At 49.2% G+C, this 25,374-nt stretch overlaps 2 protein-coding genes and 1 non-coding gene across 7 annotated transcripts in view; 2 read left to right on the top strand and 1 right to left on the bottom strand.

Moving 5' to 3' along the window:
* Positions 1-339: 339 nt before the first annotated feature.
* LOC148641230 (junctional adhesion molecule A-like) lies at positions 340-10,417 on the top strand. Of its 2 annotated transcripts, XM_088619268.1 has the most exons (9): positions 342-629; positions 4,810-4,872; positions 5,293-5,406; positions 5,658-5,798; positions 6,105-6,307; positions 6,777-6,879; positions 7,318-7,425; positions 7,758-8,695; positions 9,360-10,417. In XM_088619268.1, exons 1-8 carry the CDS (start codon positions 542-544, stop codon positions 7,772-7,774), a joined length of 837 nt encoding a protein of 278 aa, XP_088475394.1. In that variant the 5' UTR covers positions 342-541; the 3' UTR covers positions 7,775-8,695; positions 9,360-10,417. The 2 variants fall into 2 exon arrangements, with proteins under 2 accessions (XP_088475395.1, XP_088475394.1); XM_088619269.1 differs by lacking the exons at positions 7,318-7,425; positions 7,758-8,695; positions 9,360-10,417 and adding an exon at positions 6,952-6,995 and having other exon boundaries at positions 340-629; positions 6,777-6,921.
* Positions 2,936-3,027, bottom strand: trnay-gua (transfer RNA tyrosine (anticodon GUA)). Its single transcript is given in 2 exon segments — positions 2,936-2,975; positions 2,991-3,027. It is a non-coding gene; the product is annotated as a tRNA-Tyr (tRNA).
* A 4,058-nt stretch (positions 10,418-14,475) lies between the features above and the next one.
* Positions 14,476-25,374, top strand: part of usp2a (ubiquitin specific peptidase 2a) — a 32,984-nt gene continuing 22,085 nt past the window's right edge. Inside the window, exons 1-3 of one of the 4 annotated variants that reach the window (XM_088618849.1) lie at positions 14,476-14,805; positions 18,738-18,816; positions 23,429-24,139. In XM_088618849.1, coding sequence (XP_088474975.1) covers positions 23,432-24,139 — 708 coding nt within the window. In that variant the 5' untranslated portion in view covers positions 14,476-14,805; positions 18,738-18,816; positions 23,429-23,431. Of the gene's footprint in view, positions 14,806-16,984; positions 17,233-18,737; positions 18,817-18,895; positions 18,990-23,428; positions 24,140-25,374 lie in introns of those variants that run through there. The other 3 variants (XM_088618850.1, XM_088618852.1, XM_088618851.1) reach the window with 3 other exon arrangements.

Genomic DNA, 25,374 nt, shown 5'->3' with positions numbered 1-25,374 from the left:
CTTAAGTTTTGTGTATTTGAATACTTCGTTTCATCCACAGTATTTAGATACACACGAGTCACGGAAAGATAAAAGTTGCGCATTAAAATAGAATAACACATAGCCGGTGGTCAACTCTAATGTGAAAAGTAAGAAATAGTCGGCCACGGAAACTCAGATGTGTGTTTCTACCTCAAACGGAAACAATATGGAAGCGAGTCGTGATCTCCGAATTCCTTGACTTGAAACCAGTGAACAACAACACCGATACTGGTGCGGAAAGACCCTCCAGCTCCAGCCACGTGACAAGGCGGGGCCGCGCGCAGCGGTCCAATCACACCTGCGGACAGGTGAGGCTATGCGGAAGGGCGTGAGCGTAGGTTCAGAGCAGGGCAGCCTTTTAGAGTCCCGGTTAGAGTCCTCTCTTGTTTCCGATTTCTGGATTTGCTCCGGTTTCGAGTTGGATTTAACCCGTCGGAGGAATACGACCCCCTTCCCTTCCCCCGAATACCCACAGCTAAGCATACTCGAGGATTTCTTCAACAAGCGAAATTTGTCAGCGATGGCGACGTTACTGGATGGTAAACCAAGAAAGCGAGTGATTAGTTTCGACATGGTCACCCTCGCCATTGTCTTCGTGTTTACAGCAGGTGAGGAGTCTTGTGTATGATGGCTGGGTCAGTCCTTTTAAACGGACCACTTTCTTCAAGACTGTTCACTGTTATCGGCGTAAGCCAGCCAGGTACAATAGCTCTGAGGAAGGAGTTATGAAAAGATGTAACTCGAAAGATAGGTGCGGCAGAATTAAGCTTCAGTCAGATTGTAGGCGTCTAGTGCTTAATTACACGTTTGTTCGGCGGTCATCGTTTGCGTTTGCGTGTTGTTTAGCAGCTAAACTGAAATGTGAAACTTAGAACTGTAGTTTGCATTATTGAAGGTTATCTCTGTGCTGTTGGTCCGGTCGCTAATCATTCTTCCAACAGGTATATTACAAAATCCAGATGCACGTTTCTGTTTTCAGTGGTCAATAATATTGCGCACCGGGAACTGGGTCGTGGTTTCTTTAAAACGTTGGAGCGATCAGAATTTAAAAACCGGAGGAGCAACAGAAAGGCTTGTGAAAGAAACGCGGTTGAGGACCGGCCGAGTCCGGGTTCGGGCTCAAGATACACGCCGATGCCATGGCCCCGGTCCAGCGCAAGCAGAGAGCAGCAACGGTGACAAACATCCCATGTCGGGAGGGGGCTGTTAACCCCGATAAACAGCCGGGGAGGGACCTGAGCCCCCCGGGACGGACTGTGGGGGCTGCTCTTCCCTACCGCCTGCTGCTCCGCCTGACTTTGCCCAGTCTTTTCGGTTTTAGGGAAGTGAACCTGCGTCCTGTCCCCGACATGGGCAAGTGCTGCAGTGTCTGTCGTGCCCGCTCTGGCAGTCCGCCACCGCTTAATCACAGACGGGGACGAAGGGTCTCGGCAGGTCCGCGTGTTTGCTTGCTCTTCAGTGCCACTGAACTTTGTCTTTCATATCAACCAAGTTTAGAGCGGATATTCTCCAGCTGGAAAAAGATTGACACTTAAAATTAATGTGGTGGATTAACACACTTTGAGAAGTTCTGGGAAAAGCGTGTTTACCTACAAATCCGAGTTCAGTCTCCGCACCTTAGCGGAGCTCTGGGTTTAACTGGAGGTGTTGTTGCACTTTGCACAGCAGTGTTTGTATTTCTATGTAGTTGCAGTCATGGCAATGGCTTTTCAACCCTTTTGGCCTGTTTGGTTGTTAATAGCTAATTGATCTAATTAATTTCACCCACAGCTTGTTTCATACTTGTGCCACCCTTTGTGCAGAATCCGTCCTGTTCTCCGATTTGAATGCCCAGTGGGGACATGCACTAAAATCTGAGGACAGGAAGCTCCTTCAGCTGAATGTTGGTCCTGGCATTTCAGACCAGAGCGCTTTCAGACACCATGCTTGTGTTCTCTGAGCGTGACCGTTTGTGAAAGTTGGTAGGGGGTATTACTCATGTCTGTCCTTGTCACACAGTGGCATTTATCATGTTTTTAATTCGCTTGCTGTTTCAAAGCGTGCCTGGTCTTGTCCCTCAGCTGTGCTGCCTGAGTGCATTCAGCAGTGATATAGTTGGTACTGGTCAGATTCCAGGTTGTCCAGAAGCCCTGGGTAAAGTTCAGCGGATATCCTGGCTTTCACGAGAGCAGTTCTGGTGATGGCTGGGACTGTCCTTCCAGAGCAGACTGCTGCAGAGTTAGGCTTCAGCACTTTGTGAGAAACACTCTCCTTCCTTATGCATGTCTGCTCCCACATGCAAATGTCTGGTTCGTGCTGATCTTTGTTAGGGAGAGAAACTTCCCCTGAAAAGAGAGTGAATTCCATTCTTCCTCTGGGCTGAGTACTTCTCTGCAGGAGTTTCCTGTTAGTATTAAAATTGCCGACCAGCCATGCAGCTTGGAGGCTGATGGGGTTGAACAGGACTGTCCAGTTGAACCTGTTGAATTGAAACCTGTTTATTTTCAGTTTGTGTAGGTGTGAACAGGCAGCTTGCACCCTGGGTTTCTGTGCCTTCTCAGATTAAAGTTGAAATAAGCATGCCTGTACGAATTCAGATGTGAATCTACATGAGAAATCAGACGATTGCACAGGACAGAACTGGTTTAGCTGATAATAATAACATCACTTTATTAACCCTTTACAATTTCTTGCATTAGGAATTATCTTTTCATAGACCCCAGCGTGCTCTCCATGAGACACAGACAGGGAGAGAAGCCTGGGGTCAGAGCGCAGGGTCAGCCATCGTAGGGGCCCCTGGAGCAGCTGGGGTTAAGGGCCTTGCTCAGGAGCCCAACAGAGTAGGATTCCTCTGCCGGCTGCGGGATTTGAACCGCAACCTTCCAGTCACAGACACAGGTCCTAAACCACAGAGCCACCGCTCCGCCCAAAAAGTACCTGGTTTCGAGCCGGATTCGAACCAGCGACCTCAGGATTCCCAGCTGTTTCCATTACAGTCCTGTGCTCTAACAACTGAGCTATCGAAGGGATAAGAATGCTGTCCTGTTCTATCTAACATTATTCTTAGTAGTTATAGGGGATACGTCTGTTCTGCTGCTGCGCAGGTGTTAGTTTGAAGTATTCTTGCAGTTATGTTTTGCCTTATTTCCTCCATACTGCCTTATTTCTGTGTTTGGCTGTGTTACCATCCAGGTGGGCAGAACAGCTATCTTTTCTTGAAAAAACGCTGGGGCCTCCTTTTTGGAAATGCCAGACTGGAGAGGATTAATGCATAGATGACCATTCACCTCTAGTATTTTTCACTTTTGTTTTCCGTGTTGCGACATTGTTGTCATATCTGTTCTGCTGTGCTCTTATCTCTGCGGACCTCCCTGAAACTGAGCTTTGAGCAAACACGCTGCAGTTGAGGAAGTTCTCATGGCTGTTTCTCAGTAGTCGAGTCTGATTCCACTCTCTAGTGCTCTGTGCTTGGTCATATTTGTTTCTGGGTGCACATGTGACTGTGTGAAGGGCACATTGAGCTCTTCACTCTTCCCCTTGTGCCTTGGGGTGCTCATAGCAAACATTTCCTCATGGCTTGTTCTTCACAATACATATACATGTGCTCCCTTAAACTCCCAGAACTGTCAGAGATTTAACATGTTAGAATACATTCAGGATTGGGAGTCATGGCCAGCTGAATAAAATCCCTTCAGTCTTCTCTGAGTCGTCTCTCCAGTATTCCTGATGTTGAAATCTGTAAACTTTCCCGTGTGAATCTTGTGTGATTAAAGAAGAGACATAGCATTTGTGCTCTGTGTAGCTATCTTTCCACCAAGCGCAAGTTTGCCTAACTGGGCAATTTCCACCTTCTGAGTGACTCATATTTCTTCTTACCTCATGGTAAACAATCATTTACAAACCTTTTCCTGAAACTGCCTGTCAGCCTGGTTTGAATTACCCCTCTTGAGGAAGTGTGGCTCAGCGTCTCAGTCAGAGACATTTTAAGAACACGAGACCAGTTACAAATGAGTGGAAGTCATTTGGCCCACCTAGATCATTTAGCAGTTAATAGTTAATTTATTCCAGGATCTCATCCAGCCATTTCTTGAAAGAAGCCAGTATTATCAGCATCATTTACAAGGACAGGTAGCTCCCACAACCCTTACTCCTGAGGAGTCTGTTCCTCTGCTGGTGATGGGTGAAATGTGTGACCTGTGCACCGCAGCAGGTGAGGGAAATGGCGCTTCCTTTTCCTCCCTGGATTTACTGGTCTACCAGCCATGCAAGTGAACTGGTTTTTGTTCTGTTTGATGTTGTGTGGGCAGCACTGTGGCGCATTGGGGTCTCGTGCATTGGGGTCCCTGAGTTCTGTTCCTGGGGTGCTATCTGTGTGGAGGAAGGGTTCCTCCAGGGGCTCTGGTTTCCTCCCACAGCCCAAAGGCATTCTGATGGGTTAATTAGCTTCTGGGAAAACTGGAATGTGTGTTTCTGTGTCTGCCTTGTGATCGACTGTCATCCTGTCCAGGGTCTATCCTGTCTCGTGCCCGTTATTTGCCAGGTTAGGCTCCATGCCCCCTGCCCAACCCCATGTTGAATAAAGAAGTCACAAGAGGGTTGGATTTATGTGGTGTGTGGAGATCCAGAGCCAGGAATCGATGCCCTTAATGAACCTGCTACAGGCCAGTCAGGTCAAAAGTCAGCCCATGTGATGCAGCTCAAAACACAGGCCTGTGTGAGTTTGTTGGTTCGGCTGGTGAGCAAAATCGAAGCTTCTATCACAGTGATCATGATATAATTATATGGTTTCTCTCTTTCTGTCTCTCTCAGGAACAGCATCCGGCTTATCCGTCACCACCAACACACCTGTAGTCCAAGTGCCAGAGAACTCAGGTTGGTCTTCCTGTGTGACACTGCCTGCTTTCATTAGGGGGGCTTTACAGAGACTACCGCTCAGTGTAATCGTGATAAAGCCAGGTGTCTCTGTTCGCTTACTGTCGAGAAACATCTTAACTTTGTATACAAAGTGATTCCTTGGCAACTTAGACTCCTCACAGCTACAGCTGGTCAGGACTGCACCCCCCTGTGCCAAGAATCAGGACATGATTGTCAGGTACTGTTGACTTAGAAAAGCAGGACATTAGATAAGGAAGCAGTGTGGACTGAAGGTGGGGTCAGAGGTCAAAGTTAAGGCTTGTGAGATGCAAGGGCTGCTGAGCTATGCTAGGCAGGAAGATAGCAGAGAAGTAATTCTTCTAGTTGAATAAGATAATATCCTTTTTGAATCACAATTTGTTCTACTTTTTCTTTCAGGGGCAGATCTAAACTGCCAGTATTCTGCTGACTTTGTGAACCCAAGAGTTGAATGGAAATACAAGGATAAATCAGGATCTCAAGTTTTCCTGTTTTATGATAGCAAACCAACAGGTATGTTATCGGTTTTTTTTGTGTGTTTGAATTGTGCTAACCGGGGGGTTGTTTGCATTCACAAATGTTATATACTGTCTTATTTGCTAGTGGTTTGATTTTCCCAGAATCCCGCATCTTGAGGTTTGATCTGCAGCTGAATGTTTTGGATCAGCTGCTCTCTCCCGTGACTAGGAGGAAGGGGCTGGGTGTGAGCGCTGTGTGTGGGGGACAGGATCTCATGTGGGTGTATTTTTTTTTTACAAACTCAGCAAAGTACGGAGATCGTATTCAGCTGTTGCCGACTGGGCTGCGGTTTTCGAAGGTGACGCGCCAGGACAATGGCGAGTACACCTGTGATGTCTCCTCTAAGGAAGGCTTTGCTTCTACCAAAATACAGCTGGTCGTTCAAGGTAGGGGCTCCAGGGTGTCGGCGTGGCTGTTCCTCGTGTTCCCTGTACGTTTTATTTTAGTCACTTACACAGAGCGTTAGTCATCTCCAATGTGCTCCCACAAGGACGATGTCTTCTGTGGGGATGGCAGAAAAATCTTACAGCTGTGCCCTCTGGTGGATTCTACATGACATTACAGTGCCAGTGTCCAACCGCAGGCCGGCGTGGCCTCCGTGTCAGTGTACAGGCCCTGCAATGCTTCTGCAGTGAACTCTGGTAGCTGTGGGGTCAGAGGTCATGGCAGTGATAAGTGCTTTGTGCCCGCAGTGCCTCCGTCCATCCCAAAGTGCTACATTCCTGCTTCGGTGACCACAGGGAGTGAGGTCACCCTCACCTGCTATGACGGAGATGGCTCCCCTCCTTCCACCTACAAGTGGTACAATGGCTCAACTCTTCTCCCTGAGAACCCTAAGCAGTTCCCTGCCTTCGCAAACTCTTCCTACGTTCTGAATCCCAAAGATGGCACCCTGGTGAGTGGCTGCAACAGCCTCCTGTAGCCAGTACCTGGAGGGGAGACTCCTGGGAAAGCTGAGGCTGCTGCTGGGAGAGGTGTGAGTGGGGCCAGCAGGGGGCGCTCACCCTGCGGTCTGTGTGGGTCCTAATGCCCCAGTATAGTGACAGGAACACTTTACTGTAAAAAAACAGGCGCCATCGTTTGGATTAGATGTAAAATCAAAGTACTGACTCTCTGTGGTCATTAAACAGATGAAAAATGTCTGTAAAGCACTTTGGCTGGAAAAGTGCTGTATAAGGTTAGGGTCTTTTATTAGCGTCATCGCTTGGCTGACAGACGGAGTCAGAGCATAGTGACTGCAGGACTTCGTCTTGTAGTGTTTGTGACTTCTGAAGTACCTGCTGTTGGTCTGAACAGTGTTTGCACATTCCTTAGCTGGGCCACACCCCAGAACGTTCTGTTACTTCATGTCTTCTCTCTCTCAGAAATTCCCGCGCGTGTCGAAGGCCGATTCGGGGAAGTACTACTGTACGGCTCAGAATGGCTTTGGAAACCCGGCCAGCTGTGATGCGGTGATGATGGTCGTGAGTAAGTACATGTCTGCTGAGTGTCTCATCTTGGCCCAGTCCAGTAGCAACCCCCACTGCCATTGCCATCCAGTAGCAACCCCCACTGCCCACTGCCATTGAGCAGTTCCCAACCCTGCAGTCTGATACTGGAGGAGTGTCTGGGCTGCGGTGTGTGACCAGTATAGAGCAGTTATCGGTCGGCAGCCCGTTGCTGTCCAGAGGAAGGGCGTGTCTTCTCCTACTGGCCACACCGTCTCCCAGTGGATCTGGGCTCTAGTTTTCTTTCATTCCTCTTCCCACCCTCTTGATCCCAGTGCTGTAGCTGCTAAATGCCGTCGGCTGGGAGTAAAGGCTTGTGCAGGGGAGGGATCTCAGAAGTGGAAACCCCGAGAGCTGTCTTCTTGTCCGGCTGGATCAGCTCTGACTTGATGCCGTTTTTTTTCTCCTCCTGCCTCAGAGGATGTGAACACTGGCGGGATCGTGGCTGGAGTGATTGTAGCCCTCCTGTTCCTGCTGCTGCTGGGATTTGGCCTGTGGTATGCCTATCGCAAGGGATACCTGCCGAGTGAGTACAAAGAGGGACCGCTGAGGCCCTTTAACCTTCATTGAGGGTTTGCGTTTCCTTTCTTTGAAGGAGGAAGGAGCTCCCAGTGCTGAGAAATGTACCTGCCGAAAACCTTGATTTATGCGGAATAATTTTTTGATGCATTAGAACTTCGTTTTTTTTATTTTAGGAAACAAGCTAAAGCAAACAAGTGTGAATTTCTCCCCCACTAGAATTCTTGTGTTGAGGACTTGTAACTACGCCATGTCTAAATGACCGTGGTCCATAAATAGGTTGTTTGAAAATTTTTTGCTATAAAAATTGTTAATTTTTTTTCTCTTTTTGTTTTACAGAAAAATCTGAAAGGTAAGAAATTGTACTTTTTTATGAGAACTTAAATCAACTAAATTGGTTTTGGATATACCGTTAACTAGAATAGAAGTTGGTATACTGTATAGTGTGCCTAGACGGGCATGAGAATCTTAACTAGGAACAAAATAACACTGTAAGCATTATCTCCTGAATGCTGGATGTTTTATAATAATCCTGAAACTTGTACAGCGCTTTTCTGGGCACTCCAGTCAAAGTGCTTTACAGGTCATGGGGATCCCCTCCACCCCCACCAGTGTGTACCCCCACCTGGATGGTGCACCAGTCCTCTCCCCACACACCAGCTCTCAGTGGGGAGGAGAGCAGAGTGATGAGGCCAGTTCAGAGAGGGGGATTATTAGGAGGCTATGATTGTTCAAAGCCAGGGGGAAATTTGGTCAGGACACAGGGGTAACACCCCTACTCTCTTCGAGAAATGCCCTGGGATGACCACAGAGAGTAAAGACCTTGGTTTTGCATTCCAAAGGGTGGTGGCTTTTTTTTTTACAGTATGGTGTCCCCATCATTACACTGGAGCATTAGGACCCAGAAAGACCACAGGGTGAACACCCCCTGCTGGCCCCACCTTCCAGCAGTAATCTTAGCTTTTCCCAGGATGTCTCCCAACCAAGTACTGGCCAGGCTCACACCTGCTGAGCCTCAGTGGGTTGTGAGCTGTAGGGTGATATATAATATCTGTTTGAACTGTTTGCTGTTTATAAAAATGGCCTCCAAATACAGCTTAAAAGTATCTCTGTGAAAAGATTAAACAGTGCAGAGTCATGAAGCAGTAATTTGAAAGCATTCAGCGGGTCATGCAGTGAATGAGTTGGAGACCTAAGAATGAGCTGATATCTCTTTCTTGTGCAGGAAGCCCACGGTGTTGTACAGCCAGCCACCAGTGAACATGGATGAGAAAGATGTAAGTACTGTGTTGTACTGAGGGTGCCATCGCCCTGGTCCTGTTTTGACTGTCTCGTTCTGCCTGGAGCTCTTTCCAGTTTTGTAAACATTTAATTCAAGATCCTGAATATCCTCACCTTTTGATTTGATGCTTGATCTATTTCAGTTCAGCCACATGCATAGCCCTCTCCCTTTGTAAAGAAATCAGATGGGGTTCGCAAAACATGCCATCTTGCAGCTGATGTTGAACTCCTGCTCAGTGGGCTTCTGTATGACAGGGGCCTGGTAATTCAGCAGCCCTGACCCCCTGTGTCTGCAGGCTGAGGCTGCTGGCAGGGGTCACCCTGTGCCTGCTTCCTGTATCACCCCTTATGAAAATGTGCAAGTCCTCATAAGTCCAAGTACACATCTAGGGCTGGCATGTCCAGGCAGGGTTAGCTCAGCTGTGTGTCTTGAATGCCCGCTCACTGGAACAGCAGGGAATTGAATTTGTGTCGAGGGAGAATCCAGCAGGAGGCAGCAGAGAGGGGCACAGGCTGCACGCTGTCGTCTGGGCCTCTGGATCCGCCCCTGAGCAGGCCGATGCGGGAACGCTGGGATAGGTGTCCGTTTTATATAAGCCAAGCAGGTGTTTTCCAACCATGCCTGTGGGAGCCTTGAGCATGATGGACTGTGTCTTCCAGGGGGAGTTCCGGCAGAAGTCTTCCTTCGTGGTGTGACGGGATCACCCGAACAGCGGCGTCGGTTTCCCGAAACTGACGAGCTGCATGAGACTGGACCCCAGCCCTGCACTTCCTGTGCACATTTTAATTTTGAGTTTGTTTTTACTGTAATTTTCATTTGCTTTTAATATTGCTTTTATGAATTTTGTGGGCCATTTTTTCACCTTGATGAACTACCGATTTCTCCTTCCTGTTGCATGGCTCATGCTGTCATGCTGGTGGCCCCTGCTGGACAGAGTCCATGTGCTGTTCGCTGGCAACACCCAGACCCCCTGAGTCAGTTCGGCCTGAACAGGCGTTCGGGGGATCAGCGAGGTGCGCTCCGTGGCTCGCCCTGGGCTGAGGCTGTGAGCTCGGCCCGCTAGGCACTGCGCCCTCAGCTGTTTGCTGGAACCTTAACATGGCCCCTCTGGCATAATTCTAGGGGAAAGAAATGTTTTTTCTGTGTTTTTCTTGCTGTCAAGCCCTCGTGGTTAAGAACTAGAAATGTTCAAAAACACCAGAAAAACATGGGTCTTTCCTGCTGACCTGGAGCTACTTTTTCTGTGAGATGTGACCCTCCCCCAAGGCGTGGATGTTATTCGAGTCTGGCGGAGGAGCTGTAAGATAATGTCTATCTGTTTGTTACTTGTGTAGATTACCATGGAAACTGTGTAAAATGTTCTGGTGCGATGTGTGGGTGCTGCCCTGAGCTTCGGGCACAGTCCCCCGTCCTCCTGCCCCTCAGCAGGGTGAACACTGGTCACCGTCTGTCCCACCCGCTGTCCTCGCGCTGCTCGGCTCTGCACGTCTGCCAGAGGCGCTGCAGAACAGACACTCTCCTGGCGCCAGGCGGTGGCACAGGCAGTGGCCTGGGGGGGGCGATGGTGAGCCAAGCTGGCACCATCCAGGCGAGAGCTCCTGTTGATGTGGGGTTTGTGATGAGACATTTTGTAAGATAAATGACTTTTATTTGATCTTGTATAGGTATTTTGTCTGTTCTTGCCTTATTTGAAAAAATAAACTGAAACTGTTCCCTATTTGGTCTGCTTGTTGGGGTCATTTGTGAAGAAATTACCCCAGAGTCCTGCAGCAGACACCTGTCTGCACTGGGGGGTTAAATCACAGACATGGCTTTGGGGGATTCTTGTAAAGACAAAGGGATGTCGAGAAGATGTCGTCATCTTGAAGCCATTTTCGACAACGGACTGTACGGCACTGAACACTGGTGGGTCACCTGCGTGACGGCTGCAAGCATCTTTAAGCGCGCCCTCCGGTGGTGGGCATATGCAATGCCCGCTAATGATACACTTGAGGTCATTGTTTCAACTTAAGCGTAATGTTTTCAGTTTTTCTGCTGACGCCCGTCGATTAGGTGTCCTTTAATGGGCGATGTACTTTCAGCACAAATCTTACAACGCCTGAAAACGCGCGGTGCGTCGCACAGTATATAATTAAACATTGACATGAAAGGCGGGGTGCGTACTGCAGCATGTAATTAAAACGCTTTGGTGTGCCGGCTGACATCCTCGGATGCCCTGGGCCGCTGGAACACAGACTGCGGTGATTCGACGGCGAAATCCTGGTTAAGTCACAGACCTAAAGGCCAGTGTCAGGGTTAATTAAAGAATTGTCATACAGAAGCACCTCTTGCTAAAGCCCTATGAATCACTGACGATGACTCATAAGATATATAGAAACGACTGATGAATTTACAGTGCTGTAAAAGCAGTAACAATAAACGCAGCTATCTGTGAGGCTCATGCTCTGTTCCCCTGACTGTGCCAGGAGATCATACACTGTAGTGGTCTGCAGCTGCATTTAGTTTCCTCGTTACGAGACTGAAGGCTGGTTCTGATGTCCGTTACGATGCACAGAGCAGGATGCGACCGCCGTCATAAAAGATCAGAAGAGCACATTCTTTGTGATTGTGGTGGTGTTTTTTTTTTTGTGTCATTTCTAATGGAATCCGGTTCAGGATTAGGGCACCGCGAGTTTGTAAGAGATGGGTGGCCTGACGTAGACTCCCTGACACCTGGTATCTGTGAGGACCGATAGAGAAGGGTCTGACTCAACACACAGCAATGCGGTTGTGTTTAGAGGAACGGGTCATCATGAATTCACCCCTTTAAAGATTACTAAGAAACTAAATAAAGCTCTTTTTTTTTGCTCAACAAAGAATAAAATTAATTGCTGCTGCAATCGCAATTGTAATATATATATATATAATTGGAAAGGTTATAGAAAAATATAAATTACTGTGTACACTTCATACTATTTGATATACACAACATTTAAACGAAATATATGATTTGTGTGTTCTCCCTGAAAGGTTAACACTTTGGTACACATACTGTAAAATTAGATTAAAACATTGAATAACGTCACTGGAAACGTCTACAGTTCCCTGCAGGTGTTGAAATCCTACGGATTGCCCACATTGGATTGTACTGTACACGATTCTGTGAAATATGGTTCAAAGTTCACTGTATTTCAAGCAGTGAGATGGACATCATTAGTGTCCACCAGAGGGCGCCGCAGTGCGATATTACAATAGAGCGGTGTAGCTGAGGCATAAAGTAATAAGAACGTAAGAAAACGTGTTACAATGAGAGGGGCCATTACGCCCATCTAGCCCCTTTGGTAGTTAGTAGTTAATTGATCAAGTATCTCAGCCGTAACTTGAAAGAAGCCAGGCCGTCGGTTTCAACACCATGGCTTTGTAGCTTGTCCCACACTCCCACCACCCTCTGTGTAAAGAAGAATAATAATAATGAAAAATTTTATTTTATATAGCGCCTCTAAAGGTGCCTTCTCAAAGCGCTTTACAGGATGACAACAATAAATAAGAAGACTACAACAATAAATAAGAAGACTACAACAATAAATAAGAAGACTACAACAATAAATAAGAAGACTACAACAATAAATAAGAAGACTACACAAGATAGGACACAATGACGGTATACAGAGGAGACCGTGGATGGGGGTAGTAAGAAGAGCAGAGGGGTGAAGAATGGAACCGGTTCAGTGAAGACTCTTCTGAAGAAGAGGGTTTGAGTCTGGATTTGAAGGAGTTTAGAGAAGGTGACTCTCTGATATCCTTGGGGAGAGAGTTCCAGAGCTTGGGGGCACAACAGGAGAAGGCCCTGTCGCCCATACAATGTAGACGGGCTTGGAGGACAGTTAGGAGAGCAGAATTAGAGAGCGAAGGTTGCGAGATGGGGAGTAGGGCGATAATAGTTCAGACAGGTACTGAGGTGCCAAGCCATGCAGAGCCTTATAGGTGAGCATAAGGATTTTAAAGTCTACATGGAATTTGACCGGAAGCCAGTGCAAGGACTCCAGGATAGGAGTAATGTGAACACTAGCAAGAAAGGGTAAGTTGGAGATGGGGCAAAAATTGTTAAGATTGTCGAGAGCCATGTTAGGCTTTTTTGGCACGGGGGTAATGGCAGAAGTAGATGGATCTAGCAGACTCTATAGTAACCTTATACTCAGATAAGTAATCTCTCCAAGCCTGATAATTTACAGAGCGTGAGGGGGAAGTGTTAGAAACAGGTAATTCTAGATTGAGGAGAATGGCTAAGTGGTCAGAGAGGCCTAGATCAAGGGGGGAGCAGTGGGAGACAAAGGAGTCATTTGCAATAATTAAATGCAAGGTGTGTCCTTTGTTATGTGTAGGGGTACAAACAAACTGAGTAAGATCAAAGGATCCCAATAGAGAAATGAAGTCTTTAACCAGACTGGAAGACCTTGAGTCAATGTGTATATTAAAGTCCCCTAGAATAAGGATCCTTTTAAATTTAAGGCATAAAAATGAGAGAAAATCAGCAAACTCACCTAAGAAGGCTTCACTGGGTTTCTAAGAACACGTGTTCTTAGTGTACTGCACTTCTACACTGTTTCCACAACTGTTCTCTGTTTTTTTGTTTATCTTTAAGAACTTCTCTGGTTTGACTGTCAGTGTCTTTAAGGATTCTGAATACCTGCCTCGAACCCATAATCCTTACCTGTACAATACTAAGTTCCTTCAGCCTTAAGCGCTTTGAGTGGAGTGTAAAGAAAAGTGTAAGGAATTAGTATTATAATTCTAGGCTTTTCACTTTATTTCCTGGCATTTTGTTCGTCTTTCATAATGACCTCCCCACACTGTCAAAGATTTAAAGTGTCAGCTTTAACACCTACGTCTTTCATAAGATCTTCCAGCTCAGTATTTCCCTTTGTGTATATTTAACGTTTACGTTTTTACTACCGGCGCTTTGTCTAAAGCAAACGTTATTCGTCAGCTACCTGGTCGGGTGTGGAAACGTGCCGTTATCTCGCTGTTAGTGCACAGGTTTTAGGACGAAGGTGTTTGAACGGACCTTCTATGGACAACACGATCAGAAAAGAACAAGTGCAGTTCATTCATCCCGTCGCCAGGGGTCCTCACCCGAACACAACTGCTTTGACCGCAGCAGCAGTGGGGTATTGAAGAGGATAGACAACGACAGTTTGATTACCGTAAAACCAAGCAAACACACGTCTTCTTTCTGATCCCAACGCTTTGAAAGTATTTTATTGCGGTATTGCAGACCTTTTTTTTCTGAAGGAATGTGAGTCTACCGCCAGTGAAACCCTATAGGACCGCTGTGGGGACAATCTGAATTTATTCAAAACAAACAACAAAACAAATCAATGTAGAATTCAGAATGAATATTAAAATATTTCTTATGTGCACTTCTTGGCTAGTAGTAGTTCAGGAGGGCAGCTGCGTCAGCATGCGTAGGCTGCAAGGGAACGGTAATAGGTTTCTTCCATGCTGAAAAGAGAAGACAGAAAACACAACGTTTCGATCGTGGAGCCGCTCACACCTGAAGAAGGCTCCACGGCCGAAACGTTGTGTTTTCATCTTCTCTTTTCAGCTAGGGATAAACCTATTACTTCTTGGCTGGTGTGTTCATAACGGCAAGAACAGGGCACGAAAAGCTCTGTGCGCTACTACACGAAATGGGACGGTGTCCTGAGGTGGCGTGTGTTTACTCCCGTTACCTAGGCAACCGCGTGGGAGGAGGTGCTATGTGACGTCAGGAAAAGTGAAGCAACCAATCAGCGACAAAAAGGTGAAGGGACGACGTCACTGTGAGAGCAGGAGACCCGTTATTTGGGAAGAAACTGGACTGTAAAAAAAGGGCTTAGAACTTGTTTTTTTTTTTTTGAATTATTACTATTTTGAATGTCCACTGTTTTAACTTCCGTCCCCACAAGACAAGTCCCCCGGACCAGGCATCTTGGGTCGAGAGACAGCGGAGAGCGCCCCGGTGGGCTTCGGCAGAGACAGCCCTCCGATCCGGGACAGGGAGCGAGTCGCTGCGGCCGGCCGGGCTTGGTCTCTCCGCCCGGGAGTCGCCCCCTCACGCCCGGGGCCCGGTGACAGCCCGGCGATGTAAGTGACACGAGGTGTCCCCCGATCAGCGCTGCCCCGCTGGCCTTCAGTGGCCGGTCCGGCGAAGCGCCGGTCGGTTCGTGTTACATCACGCGTTGTGTAACGCCATCCGCACCGGTTCGGCAGCGGGCCGTCCCCTCCGCGTCCGCTGCGGGACCAGGTTGTTACCGACTGTCTTTTTTTGGGGGGGCAGTTATTCGCCTCGCGCCCCTCCGTCTGGCTCGTGGGCCGGTGGGTGCAGTTCCAGACAAGATTCCAGCTCTGGACGTCCCGTCGGCGCCAGGCCCTTTTGTGTCCATGTCCCGGACCGTCCCGTGCAAACTGTATGTGAGAGCCAGTACGTCATGGGAAATCTCACGGGCGAGACGAGAGCCGTAAGCATTTTAGTGGGGTTTTTAGATCGCGGCAGCCTCATGAAAGCTGCGGTACAGAGTTTTGGGATATGCGCTGAGATCTGCACTGCCGGTGTCCTGTGCTGGCTTTGGTTAATAGCTACATTGCCAGGGTGGTGGTGGCACCTCTGATCTTGTGATAGTACGTCATGGGACGTCCCCGTGTAGATTGGTACGATCTTGGAATTGAAGGGGATGGGGGCTGATTGATCATTTGGTTGCTGGTGAATTCCGTTGGAAATAAAAGTCCCCACACTCTGCGTGAATCCTGTTTTGATTTTGTTTTTTTTCTAAATGGGTTAACACACACGCCTTTGTGGAAGTTTGTCCATTTGGGTGATTGTGAATTCAAAAACGGTTGTTTGTAACCCAGGGCTGTGGGGCAGAGTCCTTCTCAGTTTGATCCCTGACGCCACCAGGTTGTGCCACAGACCCGCCCCTCTGGGAGGGAGGCAGTGATGAAGTCTGAAGCCACAGAACCCACCGGCTCCTCTGGAGGGAGAGACAGTGACTGTGAGTCTTCTCTGGCAGAGAGGTCTCGCCCTTGTTCCCCCTTCAATACTGCATCTCCGCCCTCTCCAGTGGGATCACGCAAGGCTGCTCCCACACTGGCCAGGCGACCTGAGCCCTAGAATCCATGCTGGAGAGCTCCTGGTGTGGGCACAAATGGGTGAGGGGACAGAGATCAGACTCCCAGTGCACAGTGGGGTGTGGGGCACAGAGATCGGGCTCCCTGTGCACAGTGGGGTGAGGGGACAGAGATCGGGCTCCCTGTGCACAGTGGGGTGAGGGGACAGAGATCAGGCTCCCTGTGCACAGTGGGGTGAGGGGACAGAGATCAGGCTCCCTGTGCACAGTGGGGTGAGGGGACAGAGATCAGGCTCCCTGTGCACAGTGGGGTGAGGGGACAGAGATCAGGCTCCCTCCTGTGCACAGTGGGGTGAGGGGACAGAGATCGGGCTCCCTGTGCACAGTGGGGTGAGGGGACAGAGATCAGGCTCCCTCCTGTGCACAGTGGGGTGAGGGGACAGAGATCAGGCTCCCTGTGCACAGTGGGGTGAGGGGACAGAGATCAGGCTCCCTGTGCACAGTGGGGTGAGGGGACAGAGATCAGGCTCCCTGTGCACAGTGGGGTGAGGGGACAGAGATCAGGCTCCCTCCTGTGCACAGTGGGGTGAGGGGACAGAGATCGGGCTCCCTGTGCACAGTGGGGTGAGGGGACAGAGATCAGGCTCCCTCCTGTGCACAGTGGTGTGTGGGGGACAGAGATCGGGCTCCCTGTAAACATCAGGGTGAGGGGACAGATCAGGCTTGTAGCAGCTGCAGTCGGTTTGTGTGTGAGCTCACATCACAGTGAGGTGGACGACTGGTGCCAGGGACAGCAGACCCTTGGAGCAGACTTTGTGTGTCGTTAAAATAGTGTTGGAATATGTGCCTTACTGCCTGGTCAGCACAGTTTGCGCACATCGCCACGGTCCATCTGCCTCCTCTCTGGGGCCTCGTCCTGCCTTGGGCTTGTGGGGTCTGCAGTGTGCACAGGCACATTTCTCTGCCTGTCCTGCATGTGTCCGAGGGGTATGGTGGGGAGTTGACCCGGTGGGGAACTGGCAGTTCTGAACTGGAGCGCGAAGCAGAAGCTATGGTGGACAGTTCAGAGAAAATGACAGTAAGAGGCTTCCGCTTTAAGAGAGCTGGAATGCAAGCGAGTGCTGAGTGACCTGAGAGGTCAGAGGCAAACGCTATATTTACCAGCCCTGTAACCTGATCCCAGCCCTTCTGGATTACAGCCTCTCCCAGCCTCTCCTCGCTGGGGCTCCAGCTCACAGCTGCTCCAAGGTCTGCCGCAGCAGGGATTCGACAGGCGTCTCTGCCGATCTGTCGCCCCTTTCCCATCCTGACGGCTCTCTCTGGCCTGGGCTGCTCCTCTTAGGCGTTTGTCTGTTTGCTCCAGTTATTCCTGAGAGCGGAGGAAGAGGCGGCGCCGTGTGCTGAGTGATTCCATTCACTCCCACTGTCCGCCGGCTCCTGGCGCAAGGTAACTGTGTTGTGTGGAGGAGACAGTGTGCGCGCCGAGAGGACAGTGTGCGCGCCGAGAGGACAGTGTGCGCGCCGAGAGGACAGTGTGCGCGCCGAGAGGACAGTGCTTGCGTGCGTGTGGAGGGGACAGCGCGTGTGAAGGTGACAGTGCATGTTGATGGGACAGCACATGTTCAGGTTAGGGACAGCGCGTGTGGCGGGGACAGTGCGCGTGTGTGGAGGGGACAGTGCATGTGGAAGGGACATGCGCGAATGTGGAGGGGTCAGTGCGCACGTGTGGAGGGGAAGGAGTGTGTGGAGGGGTCAGCACGGGTGTTTCCGCAGCACCTAATGCATGACGAAGTGACTGAGCTCTTCTGCTCTCTGAAGACTGGTTTCTTGGAAAAAGGATCCCAGCAGCCTTTCCACCCCTCACCTCTGAAACAGGCTGGTATTGTTGTTGTTTGAAGCAGTCTGGTACGGGTTTTAATGTGAAATTCCTTTTCCAACATAAATGTTTTGCTCCTGACCTAGTCTGTCAATCCAGTGGGATTTGGAGTGTTGCACTGCATTCTCTGGCTTCCTCAGCTGTGTCGGCTTTGGAGCTTTGGATAGAGGGAGGAGACAGGATGACATAGATGCCGTAAGACAGGGACAGAGAACCCGTGGCCTTTCCTGATCACTCCACTGCATTATTACAGCTGCAGCCTTAATTCTGATTTTGTTAGTTATGAAGTTACAAATTAAGCAGCTCATAGCAAAGTTCTGCACTGTAATAGCGAAGAAAGGCCAGAGCAGAACCCGTTGGTAGAAGTGACGCTGCTCTGTGAACTGTGGGTCTGGACAGCGTTTGCTCGCTGTGTGTGAGTCTCCAGTCTCTGCTGCCTGTTAATGTGGGGCTCTTACTCCATACAGAAAGTAAGAGGCCTGCAAACCTTGCCCTATGGACACTTCTCTGATCTGTGAAAGTGCAAGATGTTGATCTGTTACGCAAGGAATATTTTTATGCCACTCTAGCCCTCTGCAGCAGTAATATTCTAGGAGCTATTGTTTGTTTCTGTAGTGATTCTATTTCTGACTTCTCCCCCCACTAATTACATGTGTTCCACAGGGCTTCCTTGCTACTCTTCTTCTGGGGTGGAGATCTGCTGCAGTTCTTCACCATAAACAGAACAATTTGGTGCAGAGAACGCATCTAGGGAGACACAGATTGGTGTCTCCCGGCTTATAGCAGGACAGAGACATGGCTCCCCACGTCCCCCTGTCCCTCCTCGCGCCCCACTTCTCCTGTCCCTCCTCTCTCCCTGGTCCGAAAGGGAAAGCCGAGGGAGGGAGGCAGACCGACAGTGACGCAGTGTAAGACCTTGAACACCTGGGGAATCCAGGCAGTATAGAAGAGCTGGTTCACACACTAGCTGTAGTTCTGTTCTTCTCTGCCTCTGCTGGCAGCTTTCCTGGGACTGATCTCCCAGTCAGGGTGGAGGGTTTGAGTGCTGTGCTCATTGGCAGGTGCTGTCTTTCCAGGTGCGCAGTGTGAGTGCAGTCTCTGTGCCAAGGGAGCATGAACTGTCGGGACTGAGCAGGACGCCTCCGCATGTAGCAGGTACCCCACGCCGAAGTCCTCTCATTCCCACACGGAAGTCTGGCAGGGCTGGGATCCACCAGGGCAACTTATTTTGAAGGTGTCTGTCAGGCAAGGGAGCAGCAGGTCTGGAGTAACTGTGAGAAGAAGACAGCAGTCTGACTGAAGCTGACTGCCTGAAAGCAGAGCTGAAGGTACAGGACTGATGTGCCCCATCTTTACAGCCTATATAAGTATCACTGTCGCACATTGGTGTTATTACTGAATTTTATCAGGACATCATAACTGGCACTGGAACTGGCCACATATCAGAATTAACACTGATTGAATAACCTCTTAATTGGGATACATGGAGCCAGTACTTATGGCTTCAGCTATAATGAAGCAAAAACATTATGGGCATGTAAAACTATCTATTTGAATACAGTGGAGCAGACAAATTAAAAATAACATGTCAAGTCAAGCAATTTTGACCTAAAAGTCCAACTCGTGATTCAGGAAGGACATCGTTTGTTGTTTTCAGGAGATCAGGGGCCAGCTTGGACTGTTTTTTCTTGCTGCTAGTGGCAGATAGAAACATGGTGTCACTACTAACTCATTCTCTCAGCGTCCTTCACCGTGGGTAGGAGGGGTGTAAAGCACACCGTGAGGTGTCACTGCATGTGACCGTGTGCTCTGTGAACTGATTGGCGGGTGTTAGGCACATGCTGTGCCAGCAGTTGGCCAATAGAGGGTGCTGGCATTGCAATAGGGGGCTGGGGCAGCAGGGCTCCTTTTCTGGCTTTTGTTCAGAAGAGAGAAATGTGTATAGCAGCCTTCACTGTGGGCCAGGATTAGTGTGTGTCTTCCCTCTCTCGCTTATTTCAGCTCCCCCATGAGTTACACTCTGGGCGCTGCAGCTCCTGATGGCTGACAGAATGAATGGAGGAAATCCTTGAAAGTGTTGCAGACTTCAGGGTTCCATCTTTGTCCCGTAGATTCAGAGATTTGTGCAAATCAAGCTTCTAAAATCCACTCTGCGGAGCAGGAGTCGCTCATCTGAGTGAGAGAGTAATGGGAGAGGACACAAGCAGGGAAAGGAATGGGCTGGGAAGATGTTGGGTGATGCTTTTCTCTCCACTCATGACTGGCTGAGCAGAGCAAGTCAGAAGGGATCGGGTTTCAGCTGAGGACCAGGGAATGTTGGGCATCTGCTTTCAGGAGTGTAGCTTCTCCACAGCTCTTGCCCAGGCTCAGCTCCGCTGCCACTTTCCCCTCGGCTGGGCTTCTGACAGCTCTGCACAGGGGTGCCTAACGAAAGTGGGAGTAAAAAGGGACAGAGGAAGACGGGCAGAGACCCAGGTACGGGGGAGACATGTAGCTTGAGGCGCGCACCGTACTTAGGTGGTTTGTGCCGGAGAACACTAGAGGTGTCCTAGCTAGAGCCTCTCTTGCTTGGGGAACAGGCCCGTGTGGAGTAGGAGCTGTATGACAGAAGGGGATGCAGCTGTAGATGGGTTTTCAGCTCCTGCTGAAGGCCTTCAGTCAGGCTTTTAGTTCTCATTTACTGCTTCCATATCTGATGACTTCTTTCAAACGACATTCTTTTGTTACTTTTTGTCTTCAATTAATTTTGAGTTGGGATTTATTCAGAGTTATTTTTATCGCAGCTGCCAGGGAGCTGGTCGAAATGCGCTGGGCTGTACTCTGAAGCACAGGCGTCTCGTTTCGAGCGCTGGAGCTGCTGCTCTGACAGAGTGGGAAAGCTGAATGAATGAGTGTGGCAGTACGGGGGGAGGGTGGCGGACAATACAGGCACAGTAGACAAACTGGCAGAGCCTGTGTTTGCAGCTAAGGAGTTGAGCTTGTTGGTGTGTTGTCAAGGAAACTGGCGTCAGTGGAATCTTTGCAGGAACAGAAAGAGAAAGAGATAAAACAGTGTGTGGGGAGGTATAGTGTAGGGGTGCAGTGCAGAGTTTTCACAGTATTTAAATGCTGAACACCAAGTCCTTTTGGCCCTGATTTTCTTTAATCTTTCCAAGCGGTTCAGTGCTTCTTCCTTCTGACAGTGGCAGGTAGGCCTGATCTTGTCCCAAGGAGCTGAAGACACTCTGAGGTTATTCCTCGCAGTGCTGAAAGCGAGGCTTATCATCTGTCCTATGCATGATGGAAGGAGGGGGTGAGGTGGGACAGAGGTTGTGAGAGGTTGTTCCTACTGCAGCAGGAGTTTCAGAGCTGATTTGGGAAGGGAGGCTAGAGGGAGTAGTAGAGAAAAGTATAGTCAGTGAGTGGGCATCTGCTCATTTAATCTTTGAGAAGGCTTCTCTTAATAGCACCTGATGATATAATATGGTATAACGAAATGCTATTGAGCTAGCTCTCAGACGATAAGTAGTACAAAAAAACAACAACAATACAATTGTATAATGAAAGACAGAGACAACAGGCAGTGTGCAAAACAACAAAAAGGTAACAGGTAATGTGCAAAAACAACATCAGATGTGCAAAACATGCATCAGCAGAATGAAAGGATAGAAATGATGGGGAGTGAGCTTCTTGACATGTAGGGTAGAGGTAGATGTCAATGTGTGAGTTTTGGGTAGGAAAGAAGGCACTGTGAGTTCAGGTCAGAGGTGAGAGTGAGAGAGGCTGGGAGTTTAATAGTTTGATAGTGCGGGGGTAAAAACTGTCTCCGAGTCTGGTAGTCCGGGCCCGAATGCTCCGGTACCGTTTTCCAGATGGTAGAGGGTCGTACAGTCTGTAGCTGAGGTGTGTGGGGTCTTTGATGATGCTTAGAGCTTTCCTCAAGCACCGTCTGTCATAAATGTCCTGGATAGATGGGAGAGCAACCCCAGTGATGGACTGGGCAGTTTTCACCACCCGCTGTAGGGCTTTGCGGTCAGCAGCACTGCAGTTGCCATACCACAGTGATGCAACCTGTCAGTGTGCTTTCTGTAGGGCATCTGTAAAGGTTTGTGAGGATCTGGGGACATATCTTAGCCTTCTTCAACCGTCTTAGGAAGTACAGGCCCTGTTGCGCTATCTTGATCAGACAGGTGGTGTTGAGAGACCATGTGAGGTCCTTGGTGATATGGATGTCGAGGAATTTAAAGTGACTGACTCTTTCCACTTCAGTCCCGTTGATGTGGATAGGGGCATGTCAGTTTTGTCAGTTTCCTGAAATCAACGATCAGCTCAGTTAGGTGTCTCTGCTGTAAAGACAGGAAGGGCTTCCTCCCTCTGCACCCTTGTCTTCCCCTGACACTGTGTTTCGTAGCAGGAGTGTGGCTTTGTCTTTAGATGTCTGAGACGCTAACAGTCTGGCTCTGTTACTGATTTTGGACTGCCTCCAGTCTGCTGCCTTCTCTCAATCTCCTGCCTGAATTATTGATGCCTTTGAGGCCTGCGCTAAAGAGAGAGAGAGGTTAAAGAAACAGGAGCCCTGCCACCGAACCCATCACAGATAAACAACACCAGATACTTTATTTATTCAGCTTTTGCCTTGCCCTTTGAATAAGAGCCTGTGTTTCTGCAGAAGCAGGCTGTGCCATTTAAACACACATCTCCATCTCTCATAGGTATGAGCCATCTGCAGCTGTGAGTGTTAGATTATTCAAGTTTTGAGGATTGTTTTGGAGGGGGGGTTGAAGTTGACAGAATTTTAGGGTCCCTTTCTTGCACCTCTGCTGCTACTCTGTCGGACCCTTTTCCACCTTATGGGGGAAGTTCATGTGATATGTATTACTCTGCCCCAGTAAAAGCTACACCCTGAAATAAATTCTCCATTAGTCCATTCGAATCCCATCCACAACATTGCTGATGTAGGAATTACACTGCAGTGCGCAACGCATGTTCCCATAGAGAGTGAACAACAGCCACACTGAAAGCAAAGTGGCGAATGCTGGCTGAAACAGTCATGCTGGCTGTATTTACCCACATTCTGTCCGATACTCTATGTATTTATATCTGGGAACTATGATCCCCTTTGCTATGGTTCATTGCTCTGGTGTGATTTTGTGTTGTGTGGTCTGAAGTAAAAATCAGTTCTTTCAAGTTGTCTTGTGTTTATACAGCACCCCATATACATGAATCAATATCTTGAGGTCCAGTGCAGGATCTACTTGTAATCAGCCTTGTTCAACAAGCATTTATTTCATTTCTAAAATTATTTCTGATATGTACAGAACTTTAGATGTGTAGGTGTGTTCAGGAAAATCATGGGATCATCCTGATGGCAGTAGCTGGGAGCTGGGCAGCTGAGAGAAAGGGAACTGGGTGGAACTGAGGTGATTGACCTGCCTCAATGTCTTGGCCAGTGAGGGAGACAATAACTGAGTGAATAATGGATAGAGTTCTGTACCACTCTGAGGGGAGACCTGGGAACGCAAGGTGACCTTTTGCACAATGAGATGCACAAGGCTAGACAGGTCCCGGAGCTGGAGGTGTCCCTCCTGACATTCTGGCACATGGCAGAGCAGACCAGCTCTGTGACCAGCACTGGGTGAGATCATCTGAGTCACTGCTAGAGCTCTGTATAAGTCTCACAAAACGATTACTAGGAACTTTTTAATTATTATTGCATTTCCCTGTATTGCCTTTTCTCTGTCGTATCTCCTGTCTGTCTCACACAAGGTGTCTCTGTTTCCCGTTCCAGTCAATGAGGTCTGCCACTGCGTCCCTGCGACTGAGATCCAGCATGTCTCGTGCTTCCTCCACGGCCAAGCGCTACACCTCCACCTACACCAGCCACTATGGCTCCTACAGTTCCTCCTTGGCGTCGGGCCTGGGCTCCTATGGAGAGCGGGACAAGCTTTCCTACAAGAGCCCCTCCAGCAGCTACACCCCCTCCAGCTACCTGAGCATGGGCGCCAGCCGAGCCCGCAACCTCAGCACCTCGTCTGAGCCCGACAGGGGGCGCCCCGTGCCCCGCGCTGACATACTGGGCAGCCGTCGCAGCGAGAGTCTGAGCAGGACCCCCGGCAAGGGCTACAGCTCGGGACTGAGTGGGGGAGGGGCCTACGCCGGCTACAGCTACTCTCCGACCCAGCCCAGCTACCTCCCCACCTCCCCCTCCTCCTCGTCCCGCATCGGCCTGAGCCGGCGCAAGTCCATCAGCCAGACGGATCTGACCCGGGACCTGGCCTCCCTGGGGCTGTCGGACTCCTCCTCCCGGGCCCGGCTGGACGCGGATGTCCTGAAGGGCTCCTACCGCAGCCGGGGAGGGGAGATCTCGGACTACAGCAGCTCGCGCTACGGCTACGGCGTGTCGCACAGCTCCACGCAGGAGGGCCTCAGCACCAGCCTCAGGAGCAGCAGCTCGTCCTGGGACAGAGGGCGCACTGGCTCACCCATCCGGGAGCCCACGGTAGGACACTGCGGCCGTCTGTGCTGGTTGTACTGGAGGCCTGGTGGAGTGCCTGGTGTGTAGTTCCTTATCATTGGGAGGCACGGTGCCTCTGCCCCTTTAAAGAGATTCCGTCCCTGATCCTCAAATACTCACCTCTGGTCCTGGAGGGGCACCATGTCCATTCCTTGTTTAATAGGTCTCTACTGGCCCCGGCACTTCGCTCACTGACATTTCTGAGTTATCTGGAGAAGCTGGCGTAGTGCGTGCTCCAGGACCGGAATGAATATCGCTGGTTGATATAGAGAAATGAAAACAAAAGGTGATTTTGTTTTTCCTTCAGATGACGGTAGACTCCTGCAGTGAAATATTTGGAAAAGCCAGGGACACTGTGCTGTAGCATGAGGCTGCATGGGTTTATTCTGGGTATAAGGATGTATATACAGTAAAGGCAATTTATTGCTTTCTTAAAATTAATTTCTGGAAAGACTCTAGGTTATTTGTGGGAAAACCAGGAGGGATGAGTTTCCTAATATTCACTATTGACCTGTCTGTACAAGCTTCTTCCGACCAACTGTCATATTAGCACAGAGTTTCAGTACTGAGTTTCTCTGTTAGTGTCCAAGTAGTCTTGTTGCATTTTTTAAAGACGTAGATAAACTCAAACAGTCTGCCTGAATATGAACAGACATTATGCCACAGTGAGATCTTTTGTCAAGCTGACAGGCCACTGCCTCTAATACGGGTTCAGGGTGTCTGGGAATGAATAAGTAATGAGTGATTTTGCGTGTGTACCACAAGGGGGCGTCAGATGTCGTTCACACCGCTGAGTTTTTTGTACTTTGCCATTGTCTCAAGCCTGGCTCTTCAATTCCTAGTCATTTAGACACATGTACTGTCCAAAGACTGGCAATGAACTGCTAAAATGGTTTATTGTTGAGTTATTTTTGTTCAGAACAGCATTTTCTTGTTCTGAATTTATGGTTGTGGTATGTTTTCCCAGCGAGGCAGGACATCATGGCAACAACAACACAGTGGTACATTGCACTGACCCCGGACAGGCACATACCAACACATACAACTGAGAAACAGGGATTCACCACAGAGACTGAACATGAACAGTTCGCCCACCGCGACTACAACATGCAGAACTTTAAAGAGTAACTGTTGAACAGAAGAATGAACCTCAGTATCCCTCTCTGGCAGCTGTACTGCTTGGATTGGGTTGCTAGGGAGTGGTCGCCCTGCCCAGTGCT

This window comes from Lepisosteus platostomus, chromosome 25, assembly GCF_059453375.1.
Source record: "Lepisosteus platostomus isolate fLepPlt1 chromosome 25, fLepPlt1.hap1, whole genome shotgun sequence".
Lineage (NCBI taxonomy): Eukaryota > Metazoa > Chordata > Actinopteri > Semionotiformes > Lepisosteidae > Lepisosteus > Lepisosteus platostomus.
This window is presented reverse-complemented; position numbering and strand designations above follow the sequence as displayed.

Coding starts and splice junctions, on each gene's coding strand:
- LOC148641230 (XM_088619268.1), top strand. CDS start 542: ATGGCGACGTTACTGGATGGTAAACCAAGAAAGCGAGTGATTAGTTTC. Junction 630..4,809: donor TGTCTTCGTGTTTACAGCAG/GTGAGGAGTCTT, acceptor TGTCTCTCTCAG/GAACAGCATCCGGCTTATCC. Junction 6,880..7,317: donor TGCGGTGATGATGGTCGTGA/GTAAGTACATGT, acceptor CTCCTGCCTCAG/AGGATGTGAACACTGGCGGG.